The 21,949-nt window shown below is 40.1% G+C and overlaps 1 protein-coding gene across 1 annotated transcript; it reads left to right on the top strand.

The window, feature by feature from the left end:
- The first annotated feature begins 271 nt into the window (after positions 1 to 271).
- LOC134664028 (odorant receptor 4-like) lies at positions 272 to 6,834 on the top strand. Its single transcript, XM_063520591.1, has 8 exons — positions 272 to 483; positions 1,454 to 1,702; positions 2,339 to 2,607; positions 3,594 to 3,795; positions 4,484 to 4,583; positions 5,034 to 5,138; positions 6,183 to 6,344; positions 6,735 to 6,834. The coding sequence occupies exons 1-8, from the start codon at positions 323 to 325 to the stop codon at positions 6,783 to 6,785; spliced, it is 1,299 nt and encodes a 432-aa protein (XP_063376661.1). The 5' UTR covers positions 272 to 322; the 3' UTR covers positions 6,786 to 6,834.
- The last annotated feature ends 15,115 nt before the right edge of the window (positions 6,835 to 21,949 follow it).

The following is a 21,949-nucleotide window of genomic DNA, read 5'->3' as shown; positions in this document are numbered from 1 at the left end:
GGAAATTATTATGTGAAAATGGTTGTGTTTATTTAATTTAAAATGTTAATTTTGCAGTTATAAGGCTACATAATTTTTTTGTATGATAGACATTTCTAATTTCAAATTTAAAAAATCTAGCGGTTCTTTATGAACATTCTTGTAAATCAGTGAAACGTAACACCTGTCATCTAGGAATAGAAATTGTAACAGGCAATAGAAAATTAACAAATTGGAAAATTACTACTAATAACTTGATTGCATCAATGACTAACCAGCTATCTCTCAAATCGATCTATTAGAAGCATTACAAGCTCAGTATTCGTTTTGTGACTGAAGCAATATGACCCTATTGACTATCTTCCGGGATATAAAGTCATTTGTTAATAAAGATGACTACGATTTGGAGAGACCTGACGTGACGTTGCAGAATTTTCACCCTCAACTCGAAATATTTTTCGCAATAAAAGGAATATTTTTTAACAATCATCAGTCTAAGAAAAGGTAGTTTATTTTACTACAGTTTTCTTAAAGTTATGTCTTAGTTACGAGTATGATTAGATATAGACAGATACATAAAATTAATTTTCATTTGTTACATTTTTCTATAATAAGTGGATACTTTGTTAGTTGAAAGTTTTGTAATTGTAACATTAACTTCTAATTTCTAATAATAATGAAAAACTCTAAGATAGGACACAAGTCGAAAATACCCACTTGACATTTTGCCTCCTCGTCTATTATTTTCTTACTTACACCTTACACTACACACGGCGCGATTCGGGAAATGATTTAAAGATCCACTAGATATGAAATAGTAAAGATATGTGACGTTCCACAGTAAAAGGTACCATTTCCCCGGCTGAATATTGGAACGGCGTTAATAATAGCGTAAGCGCCTGCTGCCATAGGTAAGGTACCTTTTGCCGTGGAAACGTCACATATCTTTCTACTTTACTTTCACTATTTCATATCTAGTGCATCTCTAATTTATTTCCCAAATTGCGCCGACAAGGATGTCATGTTGTGTTTTCTCCCGGTTGGAACTATACTGTAACTTTGAGCTTATGACTATGCTTCGAGCAACACCGGCAACGGAGACGGCATTCGTACTATTTCCCCTCTGCCGAAGCATAGGTACAACTGTACCTATGGCGGTGCGTGTTGTGACTCGTCCGTACACAAAAAGAGATCGAGGTGTGCAAGGTTTGTCTTTGACGTGTGCCATTTTCTATGTATTTGTGTCGTCGTCATTACGATAAGATATCGCTCGGGCTCCTCCCTTCCGACATGTTGGAAGCCGGTGTTGCTCGTTGCTTTTATGAGTCGCGGCTTGCATGCTTTGCCAAACGAACCTATACTATAACCTAAGTAGTTACCTACTCCGCTATACCCGACTTTGATGACGTAAGATACGGAGAATAAGCCAGAAAATCCTAGTAATAATAATATGATAGTGATGACATTTCATCAGATTTATCTGGCCAGCACTGAGTTCCTTTATGGCGAATGTAGCGACTGGTTTCGAGGTGATGTTCATCTGGCGGGGCCTAACCATCAAGGACAACGCGATGGCCACTGAATCCTTCGCCTACCTCATCATCCTTGGTTCTGTGAACCTCACCTATCTTGGAGTGCTGGCCCATAGGACTACGATCTTGAAATTGTTGGGTGAAATGAGCAAAGATTTTCGTTACATTTGCAATTTGGCGCCGAACTACAGGTATGGATTATAAAATTAGTTAGACCATGTACTTACTGTAAAGCAGGTTTTTAACATAGGTTCAAGGTAATTTTTGGACCGTTAGTGTGTATTGTGCGAGGTGATTAGGTAGGCCATACTGAAAAACTTTTTCTATGGGACCAACTACGAAATCACAAAAAAAATTTTTGGCCGTTTCATACATTTTGGTCGAGTAGATTTCGACGTTTTTTTTATGGGAAGGCCATTTTTTTTTTGGGATTTCGGGGTTGGTCCCATGAAAAAAGTTGTTCAGTATGACCTACGTACCTAATCACCTCCCACAATATGGCTAACGGTCCAAAAATGACCCTGTATATTATTTATGCTTATTCTCAATGTTAAAGTATACGTACACTAGTAGTTAAACTCTTATACTTAGTGAAAAGGTTAAAAATGCCCCGGTAACAGTTTCCGTGAAGACTACGTTTTATTATTCATGTGTGTTATTCAGGAACGTTCTTCCCTCCATGCGTTCTTATTTTTTTTTTCTTACGAGATAAAGTTAGTGTATTTTACTTGCTGTTTTAATTCCCAGTAAATACATTATTGTTCAACTTATATGTGTAGAATTTATGACTGAACTTAGTTGACAACCATTGATATTGTTTGTTCCAGAAAATGTTTCTTGGAAGGTCAACTTCTCATTTGGAAATTGACCATGACTTGGGGGATATTCATAATAATTGTGGCGATTCTGTACCTATTGAACACGTTTCTACTGCTTATTTACCAGAGCCTTTTCGCCACTTTGGATGAGCATTATGTCCGGCCGTTTATATTCCCAATGTGGCTTCCTCATGACGACCCTCACAGGAGCCCTAACTACGAGATGATATTGATTTTTCACGTTGCTCTTATATTTGTCGCCATGGCTTCATTCGGCTGTATGTATTATTGTCCTATTTACCCGTAAAAATATTATATAGGTATACAGGGTATTTCCTGTAACAGGAGCAATCAATTAAACTAAAGGCTGTACTCCTCAAACTGACCAACATTTGTTCAGCAACTTTAAAAAATTATGAATCCTTTAGACTTCTTCTTTTTCATACAAAATAAATATTGCCTTCAATGTACGCTGACATCAGTGTGTTTGACGTTACTTGTCACGCTTTTAACATAACAAAATTTGCAATACATTGTATGAATATAATAAACTTTAAAGTGTAATAAAAATCAAAACATGAGTTATTTTCATAAGTTGCTGAACAAATGTTGGTCAGTTTGAGGAGTACAGCCTACAGTTTAATTTATTGCTCCTGTTACAAAAAACACACTGTATACTTTTTAATTAGCCTAGTTTAGTGTCCCACAGCTGGGCAAAGCTTTAGTCCACTCAACCCTGTCATTTGCATTTTCCCACCAATCAGGATAAAATACGTCTAAGTCGTCCTGCCATCTTTTACAAACACTTTTTTTAAATACATGTAGGTACTTATACATTTTCAGGAGTTTCATGCTTTCTGTCAGTTTCATATTTTGAAATAGAGAGCCCAAGTAACATATTAGCGGGGTATACTTACTGCCGTGGCGTAGCGATCCGAAGTGGATCTTGGCCTCTGACACTAAGGAACGCCATGCTTCTTTGTCTAGCGCCGTTTCTGTCCAATCGACGGCACCGAGCCCGTTCAGATCTTTCACGACCTCATCACGGACGGCCCGAGTACGCTCTCCAAACTGCTCGATCTTCACCCATGCGAACCACGTGCCCGAGCCATCGGAGTCTTGAGGCTTTCGTTTCTCCTACTATATTGGGCTCGGCTCGGCCACTAGATCTTCGATTTCCTGGTTCCTGCGTATCCTACCACTACCAGGACCCAGCAGCAGGATACGCAGGAACCAGTGGGGTATACCTAATCTTTAATTCCAGTATACGTACCCCTATCGCTGCATCTCTTCATGCACTACTACAAGCTGCTAGACATGATACTGATCGCCATTGACGAGCTGTTTGATGAGCTGGACGAGTCAGTTGTGACCTTGCATGTGGAGGACCAGCGCCGGATGGATGTGAAGGCTGAGCTCGGCAGGAGGATGGGACGCATTGTGACGTGGCATCAGTCTGCTCTGGAGTAAGATTGATGAAGAAATATCTGTTACGGTCAGGCTGCGAATGGCTTCAGCTAAACCTTGGGTTGGAGCTCACGCAACACAGCGATCGGACCTTTCGCTCCCACCTACGGTTTTCGCCTTAGCCGAAGCCAGTCGCGCAATGTCGAGGCCGTAACGCTGGGTTTAGACGAAGCCAGTGACGCTAGCGCCAGTCCTCACACGAACGAGCAATGGCGCGAATAGACAAGCGACCCACAGACGGACAGACAGCACAGACAAGTGCTGGCAGCCAGCGCAGGCTTGTCTTGAAAAACTGTTTATACTCGTACCAACGCCCACACTATTAACTGTGGATCTTATGCTTTTTGTAATAAGGTCCACGACTGATGTACAGTTAAGAGTGCTGCTGTATGTACGAGGGCAATAACAAGCCAGCACTGGCTTCGTCTAAACCTAGCTTATAGAGCGACATAAAATAGTAGAAATTATATAAAATGGAACTAGAAAAATCCCTACTAAATTATTGCCATGTTTAAGCATTTTAATTCAAAAATGTGGCAGTTACATAGAAAGTGGCGCCCTCAATAATAGTTATTCTACCATTTCTTGTCGGAATTTAGGAGAAAGGAGAAAAAAATCAAGAGAACTTGCGTTTTCTTCTCTTTTACTCTTGCTACGAATCTTATTACAGTATCATGGTTTTTGCAGTTCAGTGGGTGCAATAACATCAATCTATGGTCCAATGCTGGTGTATCAAGTGATGTTTAGCTCGGTTATCATCTGCTTGATGGCATACCAAGTCGCTATAGTAAGTCCTTCTGCATAGCGTCTAGAGTTTGCAATTTATTACTGCAACGTTCTGCCACCAGAGTGCAGCACTAAGCTAGCTAGTAAACCATAGAGTAACTTATACACACTGTGCCTTAAACAGATTTTTGACAAGTTTCCACAGTCATTGATGCATCAAGGTGGTTTGTTAACAAGAATCTACCGGGAAACGCGAAAATCGAAATTTAGTTATCTGCCTCTTTAGGTATCGCTCGAATATGCAAGAGTGATAGAGAAGCAGAAACCGAACTTTCGATTTTCGTGTTTCCCTGTGATTGCGTTCGTGCATGACGCCCTAGTCTACGCAGAGGTTTATAAGTACCTACTTTATATTCTCTTTTTACACTTTTTTAATAAGAAGAAGTTTGTAAATCATTTTGACCTTTTGGTTTTGCAGAGTTTTACCTACCTATGGTTTTTTCTGTTTTAGCAACTGGCAGAAGGAAAATTCAACTACCTATTTGCCTTATTGTTGCTTGGTGCCATCGTACAACTGTGGATCCCATGCTGCATTGGTACTTTAATGCAGACCAAGGTATAGAACCTCTGAACCCCGAACTGAAAGGAGTTTTGTTCAATTTATTTAATCGAATGCCATAAAAAAATCACATAAAAATCTAAAATATATCAGGTATCTCACAAGTTTGTAGCCAAGGTTCTCAGCCAAGTCCGAAGTATGTGAGAACAGAGGGCCTACCGCGAACCACATTCGACTTGTTGCCTCCCTGTTACACTTACGTACGAATTTACAAGTGCGACAGAGAGGCAACACGCCGAACGTGGTTCGCGGTAGGCTTTCAGGTCATCGAGGCTTCGAGGAGCTCTGAGGAGGCACTCTGTACTATGTGTCCAGTAGTTCTGTTCAATGAAGTAAGTACTACTTAAGGTTATTTTCATTAATAATATGAACTTGCCTTTTTGTCCATGGTACAAGCGAACACGCATAATTTTAACCAATTCAGACTTATTCAACCACCACCAAGATTTTTGCCGAATTTATTTTTGTCTACCCTTATGCGGGCTGTACACACTACACACTCGTCAAGAGGCACCGAGACAAGCCGGGAACGAGTGTGTACATGCTGCTCCCTTCTCATCCCGCTCATCCTCGTCTCGTCTCTTGCTTCTCCGATTGGATCGGAGCGGTGGCGCCGAGCGGTGCTCTCGACGAGAGGCTCTCAACGATGTTTACAGACGTAGTGTCTGATGTTTTCAATGAACTGTAACATTGATAAACATACATAACATTGATTTGATTGATTTGTAACATTGATTGATGGACAAAGAGAGTGTATAAAGGAGAAGCGGAATTGTGAGTTTGAAGGGGTAGACCTCGGCGGACTTTCTCTGATCAGATCGGGGAAATCCTGAAGAAAGGCCAGGTCAAGAGCACCCTAAACCGGCGAGCGTGTATGAGGAATGTTATGAAAGTGAAGGAAGCGAAAGAGGTATATCAGGATCGTAGCAAGTGGAAAACCGTGGTATCTGCCTACCCCTTCGGGAAATAGGCGTGATTATATCTATGAATGTATGTATGTAACACTGATAACGGGGCCTGATGATGACCAAGTGTTTCCAGGCCTTGTCGCTAGGGGAGCGCTGTTTCTACTCCGGCTGGTACAAGACGCCGCTGACGCAGCTGGTGCGTCAGGACCTGCTCATCTTCATCATGCGGACCCAGGTCCCGGTTGAGATTAAATTCACCGGCCTGCCCGAGTTGGAGCTTCACACCTTCTCTTCGGTTAGTACGTGGTATACGCCAATAATATCTGAACAATTATAGTCAAGTAATGCTATAGTATGTCGTGTAGGAAATGTAACATTAACTAGTGAAAGCAGTTATCAAGTTGACCCAAAAAAAAATTATTAAGCTATGAGCTGTATCACATAATTATGATCTTTGAGTAATGCTAAGCATTTCTAGTCTGGGAGGAAATAAGAAGAGTGCGTCTTGTCGGGGAGGGCGGGGTACAAAGATGGCCACCACCCGTCATCTTTAAAAAAAAAATTCTCATCCTGGTGGCTACTAGGGCATTCTACGTATTTTATTCTCTATGGCCACACGGAAGTCTTGATAAATAAAAATACGATTTTAAAACGTTTGGAAAATAATTTGTATTTTCTTTTTCAGATTATGAGTACCGCCTACTCTTACTTCAATATGCTTCGACAGTACAATTAAGCTTCCTATTGTAATATTAGGTGAAATCACTCATAATATAAGTATTTACTTATAACTAATTTTATTGGCCCTTTCATTACGCTGCGTCTTACGTAAGCGAACAACTCGCGAACGCGTGGTGCGGCGGGCCCAAGGCGTTCGCGTTCGTAACGAGATCGCCCACGTAGGACACTTCTATTGGCTCCTCTACACTATGGGCCAACGCCGGCCACTCCAAGGGACGCATTTATGCTTTAGAGGGAGCAAGTGATATTGCTATCTCATTCTACCGCATGGCTGCGTCCCTTGGAGAGGCCGGCGTTGGCCCACCATGTAGAGGAGCCATATAGGTATGAAAGGATTGTTTCACCCCACGCCGCATCGCTTCGCTTCGCGTTTGCGGGTTGTTCGCCTACGTAGTACTCTGCGTTAGGTTTGCCTTAAGGATGACTCACGCTCGACCTAGCCGGGGCTGGCCCGGAGTGTCCGGAGCATCGTTTTCTATGGAAAGCAACACGTTATCACCGATCAGCCGTCATATAAAATGACGGATGCCTCAGCCCGGGCACCGCCCGGTCTAGCGTGAGTCATCCTTTGTATGCCAATAAGGATACGGGTAAAAAAAAACGTTTGTCTCATCGATTTTCACTTAAATTCTATGTATAGCAAAACGATTAAGGTCATTAAATTAAATTCCTGTACGTAACTCGATGTGATTATGTCCATTGTCATCGAGTGATATTCAGGGTTAAAAAGAATAAAAAAGTCAGTTAGAAAAAGTAATCTGCATTTTTTTAAAGTAATTTGTAGGAGGTGTAACACTTTAACTTAAGTCTTGAGATCTCTTAGTATTATAACTCGCAATGGCTTCTCTACACGATGGGCCAACGCCCGCCACTCCAAGGGACGCAGCTATGCAGTTATTTAGACGCCGACGCTCAAAAAATGCTAGTGTCTGTCACTAAAATAATTAAAAAACATATTTTCAAACCAATCCAATTCATTTTTTACGTTTTCCCAACCATTAAAGAAGTCAAATTAAAACTGCATAACCTATACCGGAAACCCATAAAATTCTACAAAAAACCAATTAACATGCACTTTACCACCCCTTAACGCGCTATCTTAAAGTCAAAAATCGCCTGAATGAACTGTAAAGTCACGGTTTAGATTTACACTGGCGTGCAACGTGGCGAGTTTACGATCGCGCCCGGTAATCGATTGCGGACGTGACAAGTGTGCCAATTATTTTGCACTCAAGTTTTCATGGCACTAAGGCAGTAAAATGCAAGTGGAATGGTGTGCAAGACGATTGGAAGATTTCGGTGCAGTAAAGACAGTGATATTTCGCTCGCTGTCAAGATAAATAATGCTTTTTTACATAGAAAACACCCAATGACCCAGGAACAAATATATGTGCTCATCAGCTCATCACACAAATAAGTGCACTTACCAGGATTTGAACCTGAGACCATCGGCTTCATAGGCACCGGCCTGGCCTAGTGGGTAGTCACCCGACTACCCACTAGGCCAGGCCGGTCGTCAAAGTCTAAATGACGATGGATAGGCACCTAGAGGACATAGGATCCTAAGTTATGGAGAATGACAGTGTTAAACAACCTTGTATAATATAACAGGTCGGGACGACCACTGTCTGACCACGGCAGGGGTGCAGCACTCTTGGTCGTCTTTTTATTTTACTATCACGAATAATATAGTCAGTTGAGTTACCTTATAATAATACCTACATAGATATAAACGTCTATGAATGACCGTGTAAAACAACTTTGCATTAAAGAAATAAAATGTCGTACAAAGGAAAAAAATGCCCAGCGCACTAGAAAAACTCTCATATCATTGGCAAAAAGTGTAAACCTGCTAAATCCATTTTTGAATATAAAACATTCTGTACTTCCCTTTTTTCTGTGATATTACGTTTAAGAAAAAATAATATCTGATAATAGTAATTCAGCCTATATACGTCCCACTGTTGGGCACAGGCCTCCCCTCAAGTGCGAGAGTACTTAGGCTATAATCCCCACCAATGTTTTCGCAGATGTATGCAGGTTTCCTCCCGATGTTTTCCTATACCGAAAAGCTAGTGGTAAATATCAAATGATATTTCGTACATAAGTTCCGAAAAACTCATTGGTACGAGCCAGGATTTGAACCCGCGACCTGCGGATTGAAAGTTGGACGTCATATACACTCGGCCACCACTGCCTAAGAAAAAATACATTAAAAAACCGGGCAAGTACGAGTCAGACTCGCGCACGTAGGGTTCCGTACTATAAAGCAAAAAAAAAAACGGAAAAGAAAACGGGCACCCATCCAAGTACTGACCACGCCCGACGTTGCTTAACTTTGGTCAAAAATCACGTTTGCTGTGGAGCCCCACTTAAATCTTTATTATATTCTGTTTTTAGTATTTGTTGTTATAGCGGCAACAGAAATACATCATCTGTGGAAATTTCAACTGTCTAGCTATCACGGTTCGTGAGATACAGCCTGGTGACAGACAGACGGACGGACGGACGGACGAACGGACGGACGGACGGACGGACGGACAGCGAAGTCTTAGTAATAGGGTCCCGTTTTACCCTTTGGGTACGGGACCCTAAAAAATGAATTTAGCAGGTTTACACTTTTAATAGTCGATATTACAAGCATAGCTTGCTATAACAGTGCCAAACGTTTTCGTTCCCTGGCTATTCGCGTGGCCACGGAACCATTTAAATTTATGGCCCCTTTCTGATCTGCACCGAATGTTCCAGAATGCTATTATTGCGTAGAATTATTCACGAGAAATTAGCTCTAGTGTACGAGTCAATATTCGTCTAACCACAACGCTTTTATTCCATTGGGATAGGGTTGGATTTAGTGTGACATTTTTGAAACGAGAAATGGAAAATTAAGCTTTAACTGATGTTTTACGGACTTTTTAACTCCGGAATGTTGTTAACACGTTTCAGTTTATATCAATGTACTGTTATATAGTCATTAGGGTTTTTATGTGACCTATTGGCAAGCATACCTACTCGCAGTTACAAGTTCTGATTTTATGAACATCATCATCATCATAATTTTGCCTCCTCCTGCCGCCCACTACCGCATACTCTTAGAAAATACTACTTGTCCCGGTCCCGGGCTAGTCTCACCCAGAAGTGCCCCGCGATCCTCCGATTGTCGGCCACCCAACACGCCAACGGACGCCAGGCGCTTCTTTCATCCGAAAGCGGCCACCAATCCGTTAATATTTTGCTTCACCTGCCATTACTTTGCCTAGCAACATGTCACATCAATATTCCATCACCAACAACCTTAACCTTGGGATACCACCAGACCAGTAGGTACTTTCGCGATATTGATCCACTAAGTAGTACACAAAACGGTAAAAAAATAATAGCCAAATATTCGCCTATTTTAAAACTCAAAACACGGCGGGTAACCCTAGCACACTCCGCGTTAAACTTTTAATTACCTACACCAGGCGGCGTAGCACGGTGGCGTTTTTATCCCTTGTCACCATACCTGTCACGTTCTAACAATTATGTAAGTGCGAAAGGGACGCGCATAGTGATAGTCGATAAAAATGGAACCGTGCTGCGCCCGCAGAGACTAACAAATGGTAAAAACTGTCGGTAAATTTTTGTAGAGCGTTTATTTAGAATGGTCGAAAGAGCTCGTGAGTTTTTGAAACTGAAATAAGAATTGGCAAATCCAAAAATAAAAGGGGATTTTTGTGACTCAGGGGTTTTATGAATCAGGTTCAGTCGTCAATGGCCTACAGTAACCATTGACTGTCAGATAAACCGTACGCTAATTTGCCACAGTGGTATAAAAAGTACGGTACCGAGAGTTAGCTAAATAACTACACAATGGTAGAGTTAGACCAAGAAAAGTATGCAGCGATTTTAACAGCCCACGCAGTTATAAACATCAAACGTTTTAAAAGTCAAATGTCTATGAAATTATGACGTATTGCACTTGCCCTGCGTGGGTTATCAAAATCGTTGCAGACTTTTCTTGGTCTAACTCTAGTATTAACACTTTCAGTACCAAGTGCCACATTTCCAGTACAAAATGAACCCACCTGGCTGTTTCTTGGCAGTGAATGTAAGGAAAGGATTACTATATTAAAAGATTATACTCGTAATTATGTACGAATATAGACCTAGGTACGATTGATTTATTTTGTTTATCGTGGCTTCCGTACAAAAGCGAATTTTCTGAATGTGATAAGAGTTTTATCTGCGACAAAGCTAAATGTTCAGAAACATAAACATCAAAATAAAACGCAAATCCTTTTTTTTAACAAACAAAAAAACTTACGCATGTATTCATGCGATAAAACTGCACAACTCGTATATGTAGAAGATGACACTCATTATTATTAACTCGTCTCGCCTTACTTCTCTGCACCCATTATTCAGGGCCTGGAGCTATGTAAAAAAAATTGGAAAAGTTTAAAATTGATACCGATATAGGTAATTAGCGATAAGTTTAACCGGGGTCGTTCAACTCGACTTGAACTTAAAAGTTTAATGGTGCTTTTTGATTGGCCATTGTGTTGGGGGCAGCCATGGGGCAGCGCTTTCAGGAATAAAAAACGTTGGGGGAAAAGTTAGTCTTAGAAATAATTAGGAATAAAAGATTACTCGCGGTAGACCGAGCCGGGGCCGGGCCGGAGCTTCCGGGGCTTCGTTTTCTATGGAAAGCACCACGTGACCACTGATCGAGTCAGTGTCAAAAGTGACGTTTTTGTTTGAAGAAACGTCGCATTTGACATTGACATTTATATCCATATCGATTAACTGACGTATCTTAAAGTCCGAATCGCGCCGTTAGAAGTAGAAAAACGTTTCCTCTTTTTGTACGGACGTGCTACTTCCCTCTCAAAAACGGGTTTCTTTCAATTGAAATTTCCAACTCTATCGAATTCGATCTTTCTATTTACTCTTAACCTCCAGTATCAATATAACCTTTTCAGTACAAATCCGACACACGCTCAAACATCCATTAGGAGGACAGGGGGCGGGGGTATCTGACGTGAATGGTGAGATGCACCGAATTGCATAGTCACTCAACCGCGCACAAAGCAAGGCGCAACTTGTCATCCATTTTAAAATCTGTCGCAGTGGCCGCGAAAACTGCGGACTTACTGAAGTATGCTGGGATTATTCAAGCTTTGTGTAGCTGGAATTTGGAGAAATTCTGATGGGAAGGAAGCTATAAAAAAATTTATACAATTTTTATAGACAAAGGAAAGTAAACGCAGAAAGTGCCCAGTAGGTGAAAATCGAGTTGCAAAATAGAATTAAGGTAGACGACGTGTGAGAGCTTGTCACTGTTGCAGTACATCACATCATCTTAAATAATTCAAACTTGCATTCTGACATCAAAATTATATCGGGTAAAGTGGAATTGTTTAGGGCCTAAAGCTAGGCTTAGGCTAAGGGTAACATTCCATTTCCAACGACAGCTGCACTACTGTCAATTTTACTATGAAAATTGACAATGACAGCGACGCGTTCACTACCGGTAGTGCAGCTGCGGTTAGAAATGGAATGTTACCATAATACGTACTTTATTTTTCACATATTAATGACGTTAATATTTCTAACCGTTTTAGAGATACACTTTGTTAAACATTAGTGCAAAAATCTAAATGTTTCAAACCTAGAAAGTCTTATTGAATGACATTAGGTACATGACATGTAATTTAGAATAGGACCCGGTATGTCCTTAAACTACGTCCAAGACTACCGGTGGACGGGCAGCAGCGTCTCTCAAATTCGGTGTACTCGACTGCGATCGCCAACCCGCCTGCCAAGCGTGGCGATTATGGCATGCACCCCCCATAAGGGGGAGGCCTATGTTCAGCAGTGGACGTCTTATGGCTGAGATGATGATGATGATGTAATTTAAAATATAGGTAAATAATTTTGTTGCTGGTTTTAGTCGGTAGTCCTCCAATAGTTACTCCGTCGTCCCCCCTGGTTCCCCCGGCCCAGATGGCATGCGTAAACGCATTGCCCCAACGTAAAAAAAGCCGTATTGAAATAGAAATGTACGCGGACAAATAAACGTAAACTTTCCCAAGACCATAGCATCAGTGCTCCTAAGCATGATTTATGGAATGGTACAAATGGGTTACGATGACAGCGTGTGCACAATTATGCAGCGCGCAGTCGGACTGGGTCGAGGGGCCGAAACAGCGAAACAGACCTGGACGTGAAAGCCTCATCATTTACCCGACAAATGTGGGTTACCAAACATGTGTGGTGGGTTGGTTACAAAATTGTAGAATAGAATGGCAGTAAATATAAGACCTCTTAAGGGGCCCACAGAATACCAGTTCGCCGGATAATATCAGCCTGTTAGTTAATTGCAAAAGGTTTCTGTGGCGAATACTGACAGGCCGATACCCTTTAGACCTCGTAACCAAAAATGCGGGTCACACACACAATTTATGCAGCGCTTGCTCATACTGATTGGAGGGGCCCAAACCGAACATTTAGCCAACAAAATATAGTAGTTAAAGGGTAACATTAAGTGGTTGGTGGGTTGCAAACGACCTTCTAAGGATGAGATAGAAGTTCTTCTCTTAATTCCTAAAAACCAAAAGTGTAGCGCTCCTCGCTCGGACTGGGTTGAGAAGCCGAAATAGAAATAACGTGCATTTCTATTTCGGCTTCTCAACCATTTTCATTGTGCCAGTGTCAAAAGTGACGTTTTTGTTTGAAGAAACGTCACATTTGACACTGACATATCTAATCAATATCGTTTTTAGATCTATTAATTGACTTATCTTAAGGTTCGAATCGGGCCGAAGAGCTCCTATGCAGTGGCGGATTTGCCCTAAGGCCTAGTAGGCCCGAGCCTAGGGCGGCAGCAAGGCGGCAGTATAAAGGATGCGTGCTGAGCAGTGGGGGCTAGTTGTTAAGGGGCCCACTGATTAACAGTCCGCCGGACGGTATCGGCCTGTCAGTTAGAACAAAATTCCGAACAGTTCTGAACAACTGACAGGCCGATACCGTCCGGCGGACTGTTAATCAGTGGGCCCATTTACTACTCCAGTGCCTGGGCTATAACCCCGAAAATCAAAGTTCACAAATTGCGGGCATCTTTCTCTGTCACTTTATGTACGCCTTCAATAGGGATGTTTCCTCTACTTAAAATAAATTATTTCACACCGTACACGGAATAAAGCACCAGATAATAATCACAAAAACATAGGCAGCAGTTATTTTTAAGCACTATTTCTATTTAATATATCGGATTGAAATATAAAAAGTAGGTGAGTTGACTGTGACGTCACTACATTAGGATTCATATAAATTCCATATTAGCAAATCGTTTTGACAGTTCTAAAAAAGAAGCTGATTTGACTAGTAGGAATGTAGCCTATTGAGTAAAAGAGAAAGATCCCAGCAAATTACGAATTTCGGTTTTCGCGGTAGCCCCTCTGAGGCCTAGGGTGGCTAACACTGCAAATACGCCACTGCTCCTATGTGTGGTTTCGGTTATTGCGCGAAAAGTGATTGGTAAATAGCATGACTTAAGTACCGCTTCTTTATTCTTATGTGCTTTAATACAATCACTTATCCTATGCAAGCAGTAGCTACATAACCGCACCTCCTAAAACCTTAAAGCATTCCCAACACAAAATCCCCATTATAAAAATGAAATCTCGGCTAAATTTTTAGCCAGGCGCAGCCGGCCGCAGGCTAATACGTTGGCCGGGGGCTTTTAGCGGCCATTTTGTTTATGAGGGGCCTGAAAGCTTCGAAAGGCAAGTTAGGTTTAAATATGCCTAAAATTATCTAAGTACCTACTTGTTCCCTGTTGCACTTACCTTGAGCTGAGCGAAATTTAAACTTAGTGCATCTGCATACTGAAAATTCCTGGAACTGGCCACTTAGAAAACATAAGTCGTCTTATATATCAGAATCCAGAAAGATTCAGTATGGCCCACGTACTTATTCCTATTTAACAGTTTCTGGTTTGGACATAAAAAGATTAAAAAGCTTGTAGTGACCTCTACAACCGTAAAGTTACCGTTTAGATTCAGACTACACCAGAATGACTGCAATAGTACTGCAGCGTAAGGCAGCGTGACATTACTGCCGACTGCGTTTCTGCCGCAAATGTCAAAAATCGAATATGACATTTTTACAAAGAAAAATATGCTGTCATATTTAGTTTATACGCAGTCAAGTAAATATGTAGATATTTATTACATACTCACATGTATGGTTAATGATTCAAAATGGAACTCAGAGTCAGCCGTTAATTTAGATCTGTGTTTTAAATTCCCATTTTTTTACAAATAATGTGGAATGACTTGCCTCCTGACGTATTTCCTTTGCGCTACGACATGGGATTCTTCAAGAAGCGCGTATTTAGGGTTCTCAAGGGTCGGCAACGCTTAAGTGGCTCCTGTGATGTTGCTTATGTCCATGGGCGACGATGACCACTTCCCATCAAGCGGTTCGTCTGCTCGTTTGCTATCACATTAAAAAAAAATGTTTAATCGTACGAACCCACTTTCATAATCCTGGATATCTTTATCCCCGCTCAATATAACCTATATATTTTCACACAGATTTATTTGACTTACATACATTTCATACTAGCAAACGCAGCGTAGGACGTCCACCCACAAAATGGACGGACGACCTTGTTAAGGCCGCCGGAAGACGCTGGATGCGGATCGCTTCCAACCGGTACGAGTGGAGGTCCAAGGGGGAGGCCTATGTTCAGCAGTGGACGTCTTATAGCTGAGATGATGATGATGATGACATACATTTGTTTTAACTGAAAAACAGAAAACTTCTAAACGAAAGAAGCTACGATCTGAGTAAACGGTAAGCTCTTAAACCCCCGTAAATAATCAGGCCGCGGTTGCATCCTGCAGCCTGATCTTCTGAGACGGGATGCTGAATCTTAGCGTTAAGACGTTGTTTATCTTAAGGTGGAGTGTACATAGAGGGTCATTACGAATACGTAAGTTTTTTTAATGATATAATTATGAGGGATGGCGGGACGACTTAGATCTTCATTAAAAACTGGCCGGAAAAAGCTCAACATTGGGAGTCGTGGAAATCAAGGGGAGAGACCTTTGCCCAGCAGTGGGACACTATAACAGGCTATTTAAAAAAAGGAGGCAAATGAGTAGGTATACGACAATTCGTGACATTGACACATTTGCAGTTTTACATACAAAAGTTCTACTTCGTTCTATTTTCTTTGAATAAATACCTAGCAACGAATACTAGTTACTTAGCACCAAACATACATAGGTACATTTTACGTAATGTTCATGCCAAGTTTAATGAAATTAAAGTAGATCGTTTTAACCTCTTACTTATAGGTAGGTGTTCAATAATATTAAACATAAGTTCATTTTTAACACACAGTTTGTATAGAAAAGTAGGTCTCAAACTGGCCACATTATTCATTTAATTTGAATGTGACAACACTTGGAAAACGTCTGTCATCCCATAGCAATTTGACCATCATGTAATTTTAATTTTAGTTGAAACGAACAATATAAGTTTCTTATCTTTTAAAAGCTGTTTTATTATACATACAGCTTTTGTGGTCCTTCGTGATTAAAATGTGAAGAAATCTGGAGTGCGGCCGGTCTGGAGACCGTACAAATGCAAGATGCAATTTGCCCTATAGTGCAGATTGGCATTTGTTTATATGGCGGCCGGTGTAATCCAAATTCTATTAAAAGCTTTTGTGGTTTAAAAGTGTATCTAAAAGTGCCATATGTGTATCCAATAGTGAAAAGTGAATCTATTTGTGCATCCGTTCGCTTTGTTTGATTACGGTTCGTTGTGGTGAGCTGCGTTTCGCCATCATGCCACCTGAGGATGAGTTAAAAAGGTTGCGGCTTGCCCGCGGCCTACTAAAAGGTACTGTGACGAGAATGGAGTTATTTACTAATGATAGTGAAAGGTTAACATCCGCGTCTTGGGAAATGCTAGAGACTCGGAAAGAAAAGTTGATAAATACGTTTAGAGAGTATGAAACACTTCAAGTGGATATTTTAGCGATTGACGAGAATGACAATGAAAACGTTGAAGTTGTAGAGTCTCGCTACTATTCGGTATTGTCAAAGTTAACGGCTCAAATCAATAGCTTAAAACCATCTGAGGGTCAGGCTTCAAGCAGCAACGGTGTTTCAAGCACTAACGGTCCTAAAAATAATTCAAAGTTGCCGTGTATTGACATTCCAATTTTCAATGGCAAAGACTTCACAAAATATACTCCATTTATGGATTTGTTCAAAGCCGTTGTTGACAAGAATGCCTCACTGTCAGATGTTCAAAAATTGTTTTATTTAAGAAAATTTTTAGCAGATGAAGCATTGTCAGTTATTGTTAATCTGCCTCTGGTCAATGACTCATACAAAGAGGCACTTGATTTGTTACAAAAACGTTTTGATAACAAGGCTAGGCTAATATCAAGCCATATAAATGTAATACTAGATATGCCCGCTATGCAAAAGGGCAGAGCAGCCTCTATAAGGACATTCATATCAGGTGTGCAACAGCAATTGTATGCCTTAAAGAATTTACAGCAACCAGTTGATCAATGGGATATGCTCTTGTTATCTATATTAACCAAAAAATTAGATGCATATACCAATAGAGCCTATATGCTCGATAGGAATTCAGATGCCTTGCCAACTGTTGCTGAATTAATTGAATTTCTTGAAAAGCGTGCAATTGCATTGGAAGACAGTAGCACTGGCAATGCCCCTGAATTTAAAGAATATAAAAAGTTTACATCAAACTCACCAAAGGTGACCAATGTTGCCACAATCACAACCAATAGTTGTTTATACTGTGATCAATCAAGTCATGCTATATATGCTTGCCCTAAATTTAAGATGGCTCCTATAGAAGACCGTCTCAGCTTTGTAAGCAGCAAAAAACTATGTACCAATTGTTTGAGAAAGCATGAAGGTAAGTGCAAGTTTAACTTTTCATGCCTGACATGTAAGCAGAAGCACAATACTTTGTTACACAAAGATGCAAGTGATGTTGTAGTTAACAATCATCTGCAAACATCCTCTGATGATGTTTTGCTCCCCACTGTAAAGGTTAAACTATATGATAAAAGGGGCCAAGAAATAGTTATCAGAGCGCTACTGGATTGTGGGGCAATGGGCTCCCTCATATCTACATCTCTGGCAGAAAGGTTAAATTTGAAACCAATATCTGAAGATTCAAACTTGATAGGAGTTTGTAAAAATAACAAAAAGTTGAATAAATATGTCAATGTTAGCGTATACTCTCTAGTGAACAATGTTGAAGTGCAAGTCAAATGCCATGTGGTCAATACTGTCACACCTGATTTACCTCTTGAACCGATTGATTTAACAAAAATGAAAATACCGGACAATATTGTTTTGGCTGATGATGAGTTCCATATCCCAGGTGAAATATTATTGCTTTTGGGATCTGAGGTTTTATTCAAAACCATATTAGATGGCAAAATTGAAATTCCATGTGGGCCAGTATTGATAAATACATTATTTGGATATATTGTAGGTGGTGGTATGACCGATCAATGTAGTCAAGGAAATCAAGGTCAGCGCTTAATCAATAATTTTGCTATATGTAGTGACCATAAATTAGAGGATGTAATGCAACAATTCTGGCTTTCAGAAAGTATTCCTGAGCAAAAACACAATTTAAGCAATGAGTCTCAAAAGGCTGAAAAATATTTTCAAGAGACAACCACTTTGGTTGATAGTCAGTTTCAAGTGAACTTGCCCATTGCTGAGGACTTGGATAAGTTACAAATCGGGGATTCTTTCTCAGTGGCTTTGCAAAGATTTCTAACACTAGAGAGAAAATTTAAAAGGTGTCCAGCCTATTATGATAAATATAAAGAATTTATAGAAGAGTATCTTTCTCTGGGGCATGCCAAAATTGTCGATATTGGTGAATATGATATTCAAAATGGCCCTGTGTACTTTTTAAGTCACCATGCCGTTATAAATTTGGAAAGTTTGACAACTAAGCTCCGGGTTGTATTTAATGGAAGTATGAAATCTAAGTCTGGAGTGTCTTTAAATGATGTCCTTTTAAATGGACCTATGGTCCAGAGTGAACTATTTGACATTCTCCTTCTATGGAGAACCTATATATACACACTTAGCTGCGACGTTACAAAAATGTTTAGGGCCATTCGTATGAATCCTGAGCAAGCTTCTCTTCAAAACATACTGTGGCGTGATACTCCTCGCGAACCCATTAAATGTTTGCAGCTTCAGACAGTTACCTATGGTTTGAAGCCCTCAAATTATTTAGCGACTAGGTGCCTTATTGAGTTAGGTCAAAGGTATAAGGAAAAATATCCATTGGCTGCTGAGGCAATGTTCAAAAGCACCTATGTTGATGATGTTATTACAGGTTCTGATGAACAAGGTCAATTGATTGAGCTGAAGGATCAGCTTATAGATATGTTAAAAAAAGGGGGGTTTATACTCCACAAATGGTGTTCTAACCTCCCACAAGTTCTTGATGGAATTCCCAGTGAGCATAAATGTTTAGAAAAGCTAGACATAAATCAAAATAATATTGTCAAAACCTTAGGTTTGAAATGCGACGTTCTTAATGATGAGCTTACATTCAAATGTCCTGCATCGGATGAGACTGAGATTAACACTAAAAGAAAGGTGTTGAGTTATATTGGCCAGATGTTTGACCCCTTGGGTTTGATAGGTCCCATAATAGTAGTTGCTAAATTATTGATGCAAAGACTATGGTCAATTAAAAATTTAAATTGGGACACTATATTACCCCAAGAAGAGCTTAGAAAGTGGAATGCCTTTATAGACAATCTGAAGGGCATGGGAACTCTTGCTATACCTAGATGTGTAAATACTTCCAATAAACTTTATGCCCAATTAATTGGATATGCAGATGCATCTATGAAGGCATTTGGCTGCTGTGTATATTTAAGAATTATAAATTCAGATGAAACAGTAGACACAAATCTACTCTGTTCGAAATCAAAAATATCACCGTTGAATAAAAATATTACTATACCTAAACTAGAATTAAATAGCGCGCTGTTGCTAGCAAAACTAGCACATAGGGTATATAACATCTTAAAATCTAGATTTGACTTGAAAGTATTATTGCACAGTGACTCCCAGATAACCTTAGCATGGATCAAGGGTAGTAGTGGCCCTGCCAAATCAAATACATATGTTGCAAATAGAATTTCACAAATTCAAGCCCTAACCAAGGACTTTCAGTGGCTCTATGTCACCACATCTAACAACCCTGCAGACCTTCTTTCTAGGGGGTGTGATCCACAGAAGCTTATGGTCAACAAGCTTTGGTGGCATGGACCTAGTGATTTATCCAGGGCTGATTATGAGCATGTGCCTTCAGAAATTAAACTTCCTATTTCTAACATACACAGTGGTGATGTAAGTGTGAACATAATTATCACTCAACCTGCTGATGACCCTCATAACAGCATATTAGATGTTATAAATAAGTACTCTGACTTTAACAAACTCCAAAGAGTTGTTGCATATATTTTGAGATTCTGCTATAACTGCAGAATGCAGAATAATAATGAAAAATATTAAGCTCTATTATGCCCAAAGAGCTCAATGATGCTCTAACGGCTATGATATCATGCATTCAAAATAAGTATTTTGCTTCAGAGGTCAATGCACTCAAAAATGGTCTACCTATAAAATCTGGCATAGCCAGTTTGCATCCCTTTCTAGATAAAAATGATGTTATGAGAGTGGGAGGCAGGTTACAAAATGCAGAGGACATTCCATATAGTCAAATTCATCCTGCTATATTACCCAAACACTGTCACTTGACCACTATAATCATTCAAAATGAGCATTTGCGACTTAAGCATGCAGGGGCAAGGGCAGTGCTAGGCTCACTTTCAGAGAGGTTCTGGATAATTAGTGGTATATGTCAAGTTAAAAATATTGTAACCAAATGCATTACTTGTGCTAAAATGAAATTCAAGGCTGCTCAACAATTGATGGGTTCGTTGCCAAAGGAGAGGTTAGATGCAGTTAGGCCTTTTCATATAGTTGGCGTAGACTTCTGTGGCCCATTTAATGTTAAAGTAGCACGGATTAGGAACCCAATAATTACCAAAGGATACATTGCTGTCTTTGTTTGTTTTGCGACCAAGGCCCTACATTTGGAGTTGGTCAGCGACCTCACTACAGAGGCATTTTTGGCATGCCTCAAAAGATTCATTTCCAGGCGGGGTATGCCTACTAAGATTTTTTGTGACAATGCGAAGACCTTTAAAGGTGCTTCCAACGAATTAAAAAGGCTTCATGAACTATTCACATCCCAGTCTCACATAGATGCTGTGGAGAACTATTGCCTACCAAACTACATTCAATTTAAGTTTATTCCAAGTTATGCTCCAGAGTTTGGTGGTTTATGGGAGGCTGGAGTGAAGAGCTTTAAACACCATTTTAAACGAATTGTAGGTAATATTGCTTTGACATTTGAAGGCTTGTATACAGTGATGACTGAAATTGAGGCGATTTTAAATTCTAGGCCATTATTGCCTTTGAATTCTGACATTTCAAGCTATGAATATTTGACGCCTGGACACTTTCTTATAGGTAAATCTATGACAAGCTACCCTGAAATAGATTTGTCGAATAAATGTATTGATCGATTAAGGTTTTGGAATATGTTGACAAAAATAAAACAAGATTTCTGGCGGATCTGGTCAAGGGACTACCTTACACAGCTTCAAAATCGCCCTAAATGGCAGCATGTTCAGCCCAATTTAAAAGTCGGCGACCTTGTAATTGTTAGAACAGACAATAATATTAAACCTTTAAACTGGCCTATGGCGAGAGTCATTAAGATAATCCCTGGACCTGATGGTAGGGTCAGAGTTGTAGAGGTGAAGATGAATAATAAAATATACACTAGATCACTTCAAAAAATCTGTCCATTGCCCATTTAAGCTTGTCTTGTATAAGCTGTTTTACTTATGTTTATGTGGCCTAATATCCGATCCCAAGACTCAGACTCTGTCGTAGGGCTAGACATAAGTAATTAATTATTTTAAGAGCTAAACGAGCAGTTAGCAATTAATGTTTTATTGTTATAATGTAAAAGAAGATTTACATTTTTCTGTTATAT

This window comes from Cydia fagiglandana, chromosome 4 (assembly GCF_963556715.1).
Source record: "Cydia fagiglandana chromosome 4, ilCydFagi1.1, whole genome shotgun sequence".
NCBI lineage: Eukaryota > Metazoa > Arthropoda > Insecta > Lepidoptera > Tortricidae > Cydia > Cydia fagiglandana.
The sequence above is the reverse complement of the archived record's forward strand: the minus strand, read 5'-3'. Positions and strand labels throughout refer to the sequence as shown.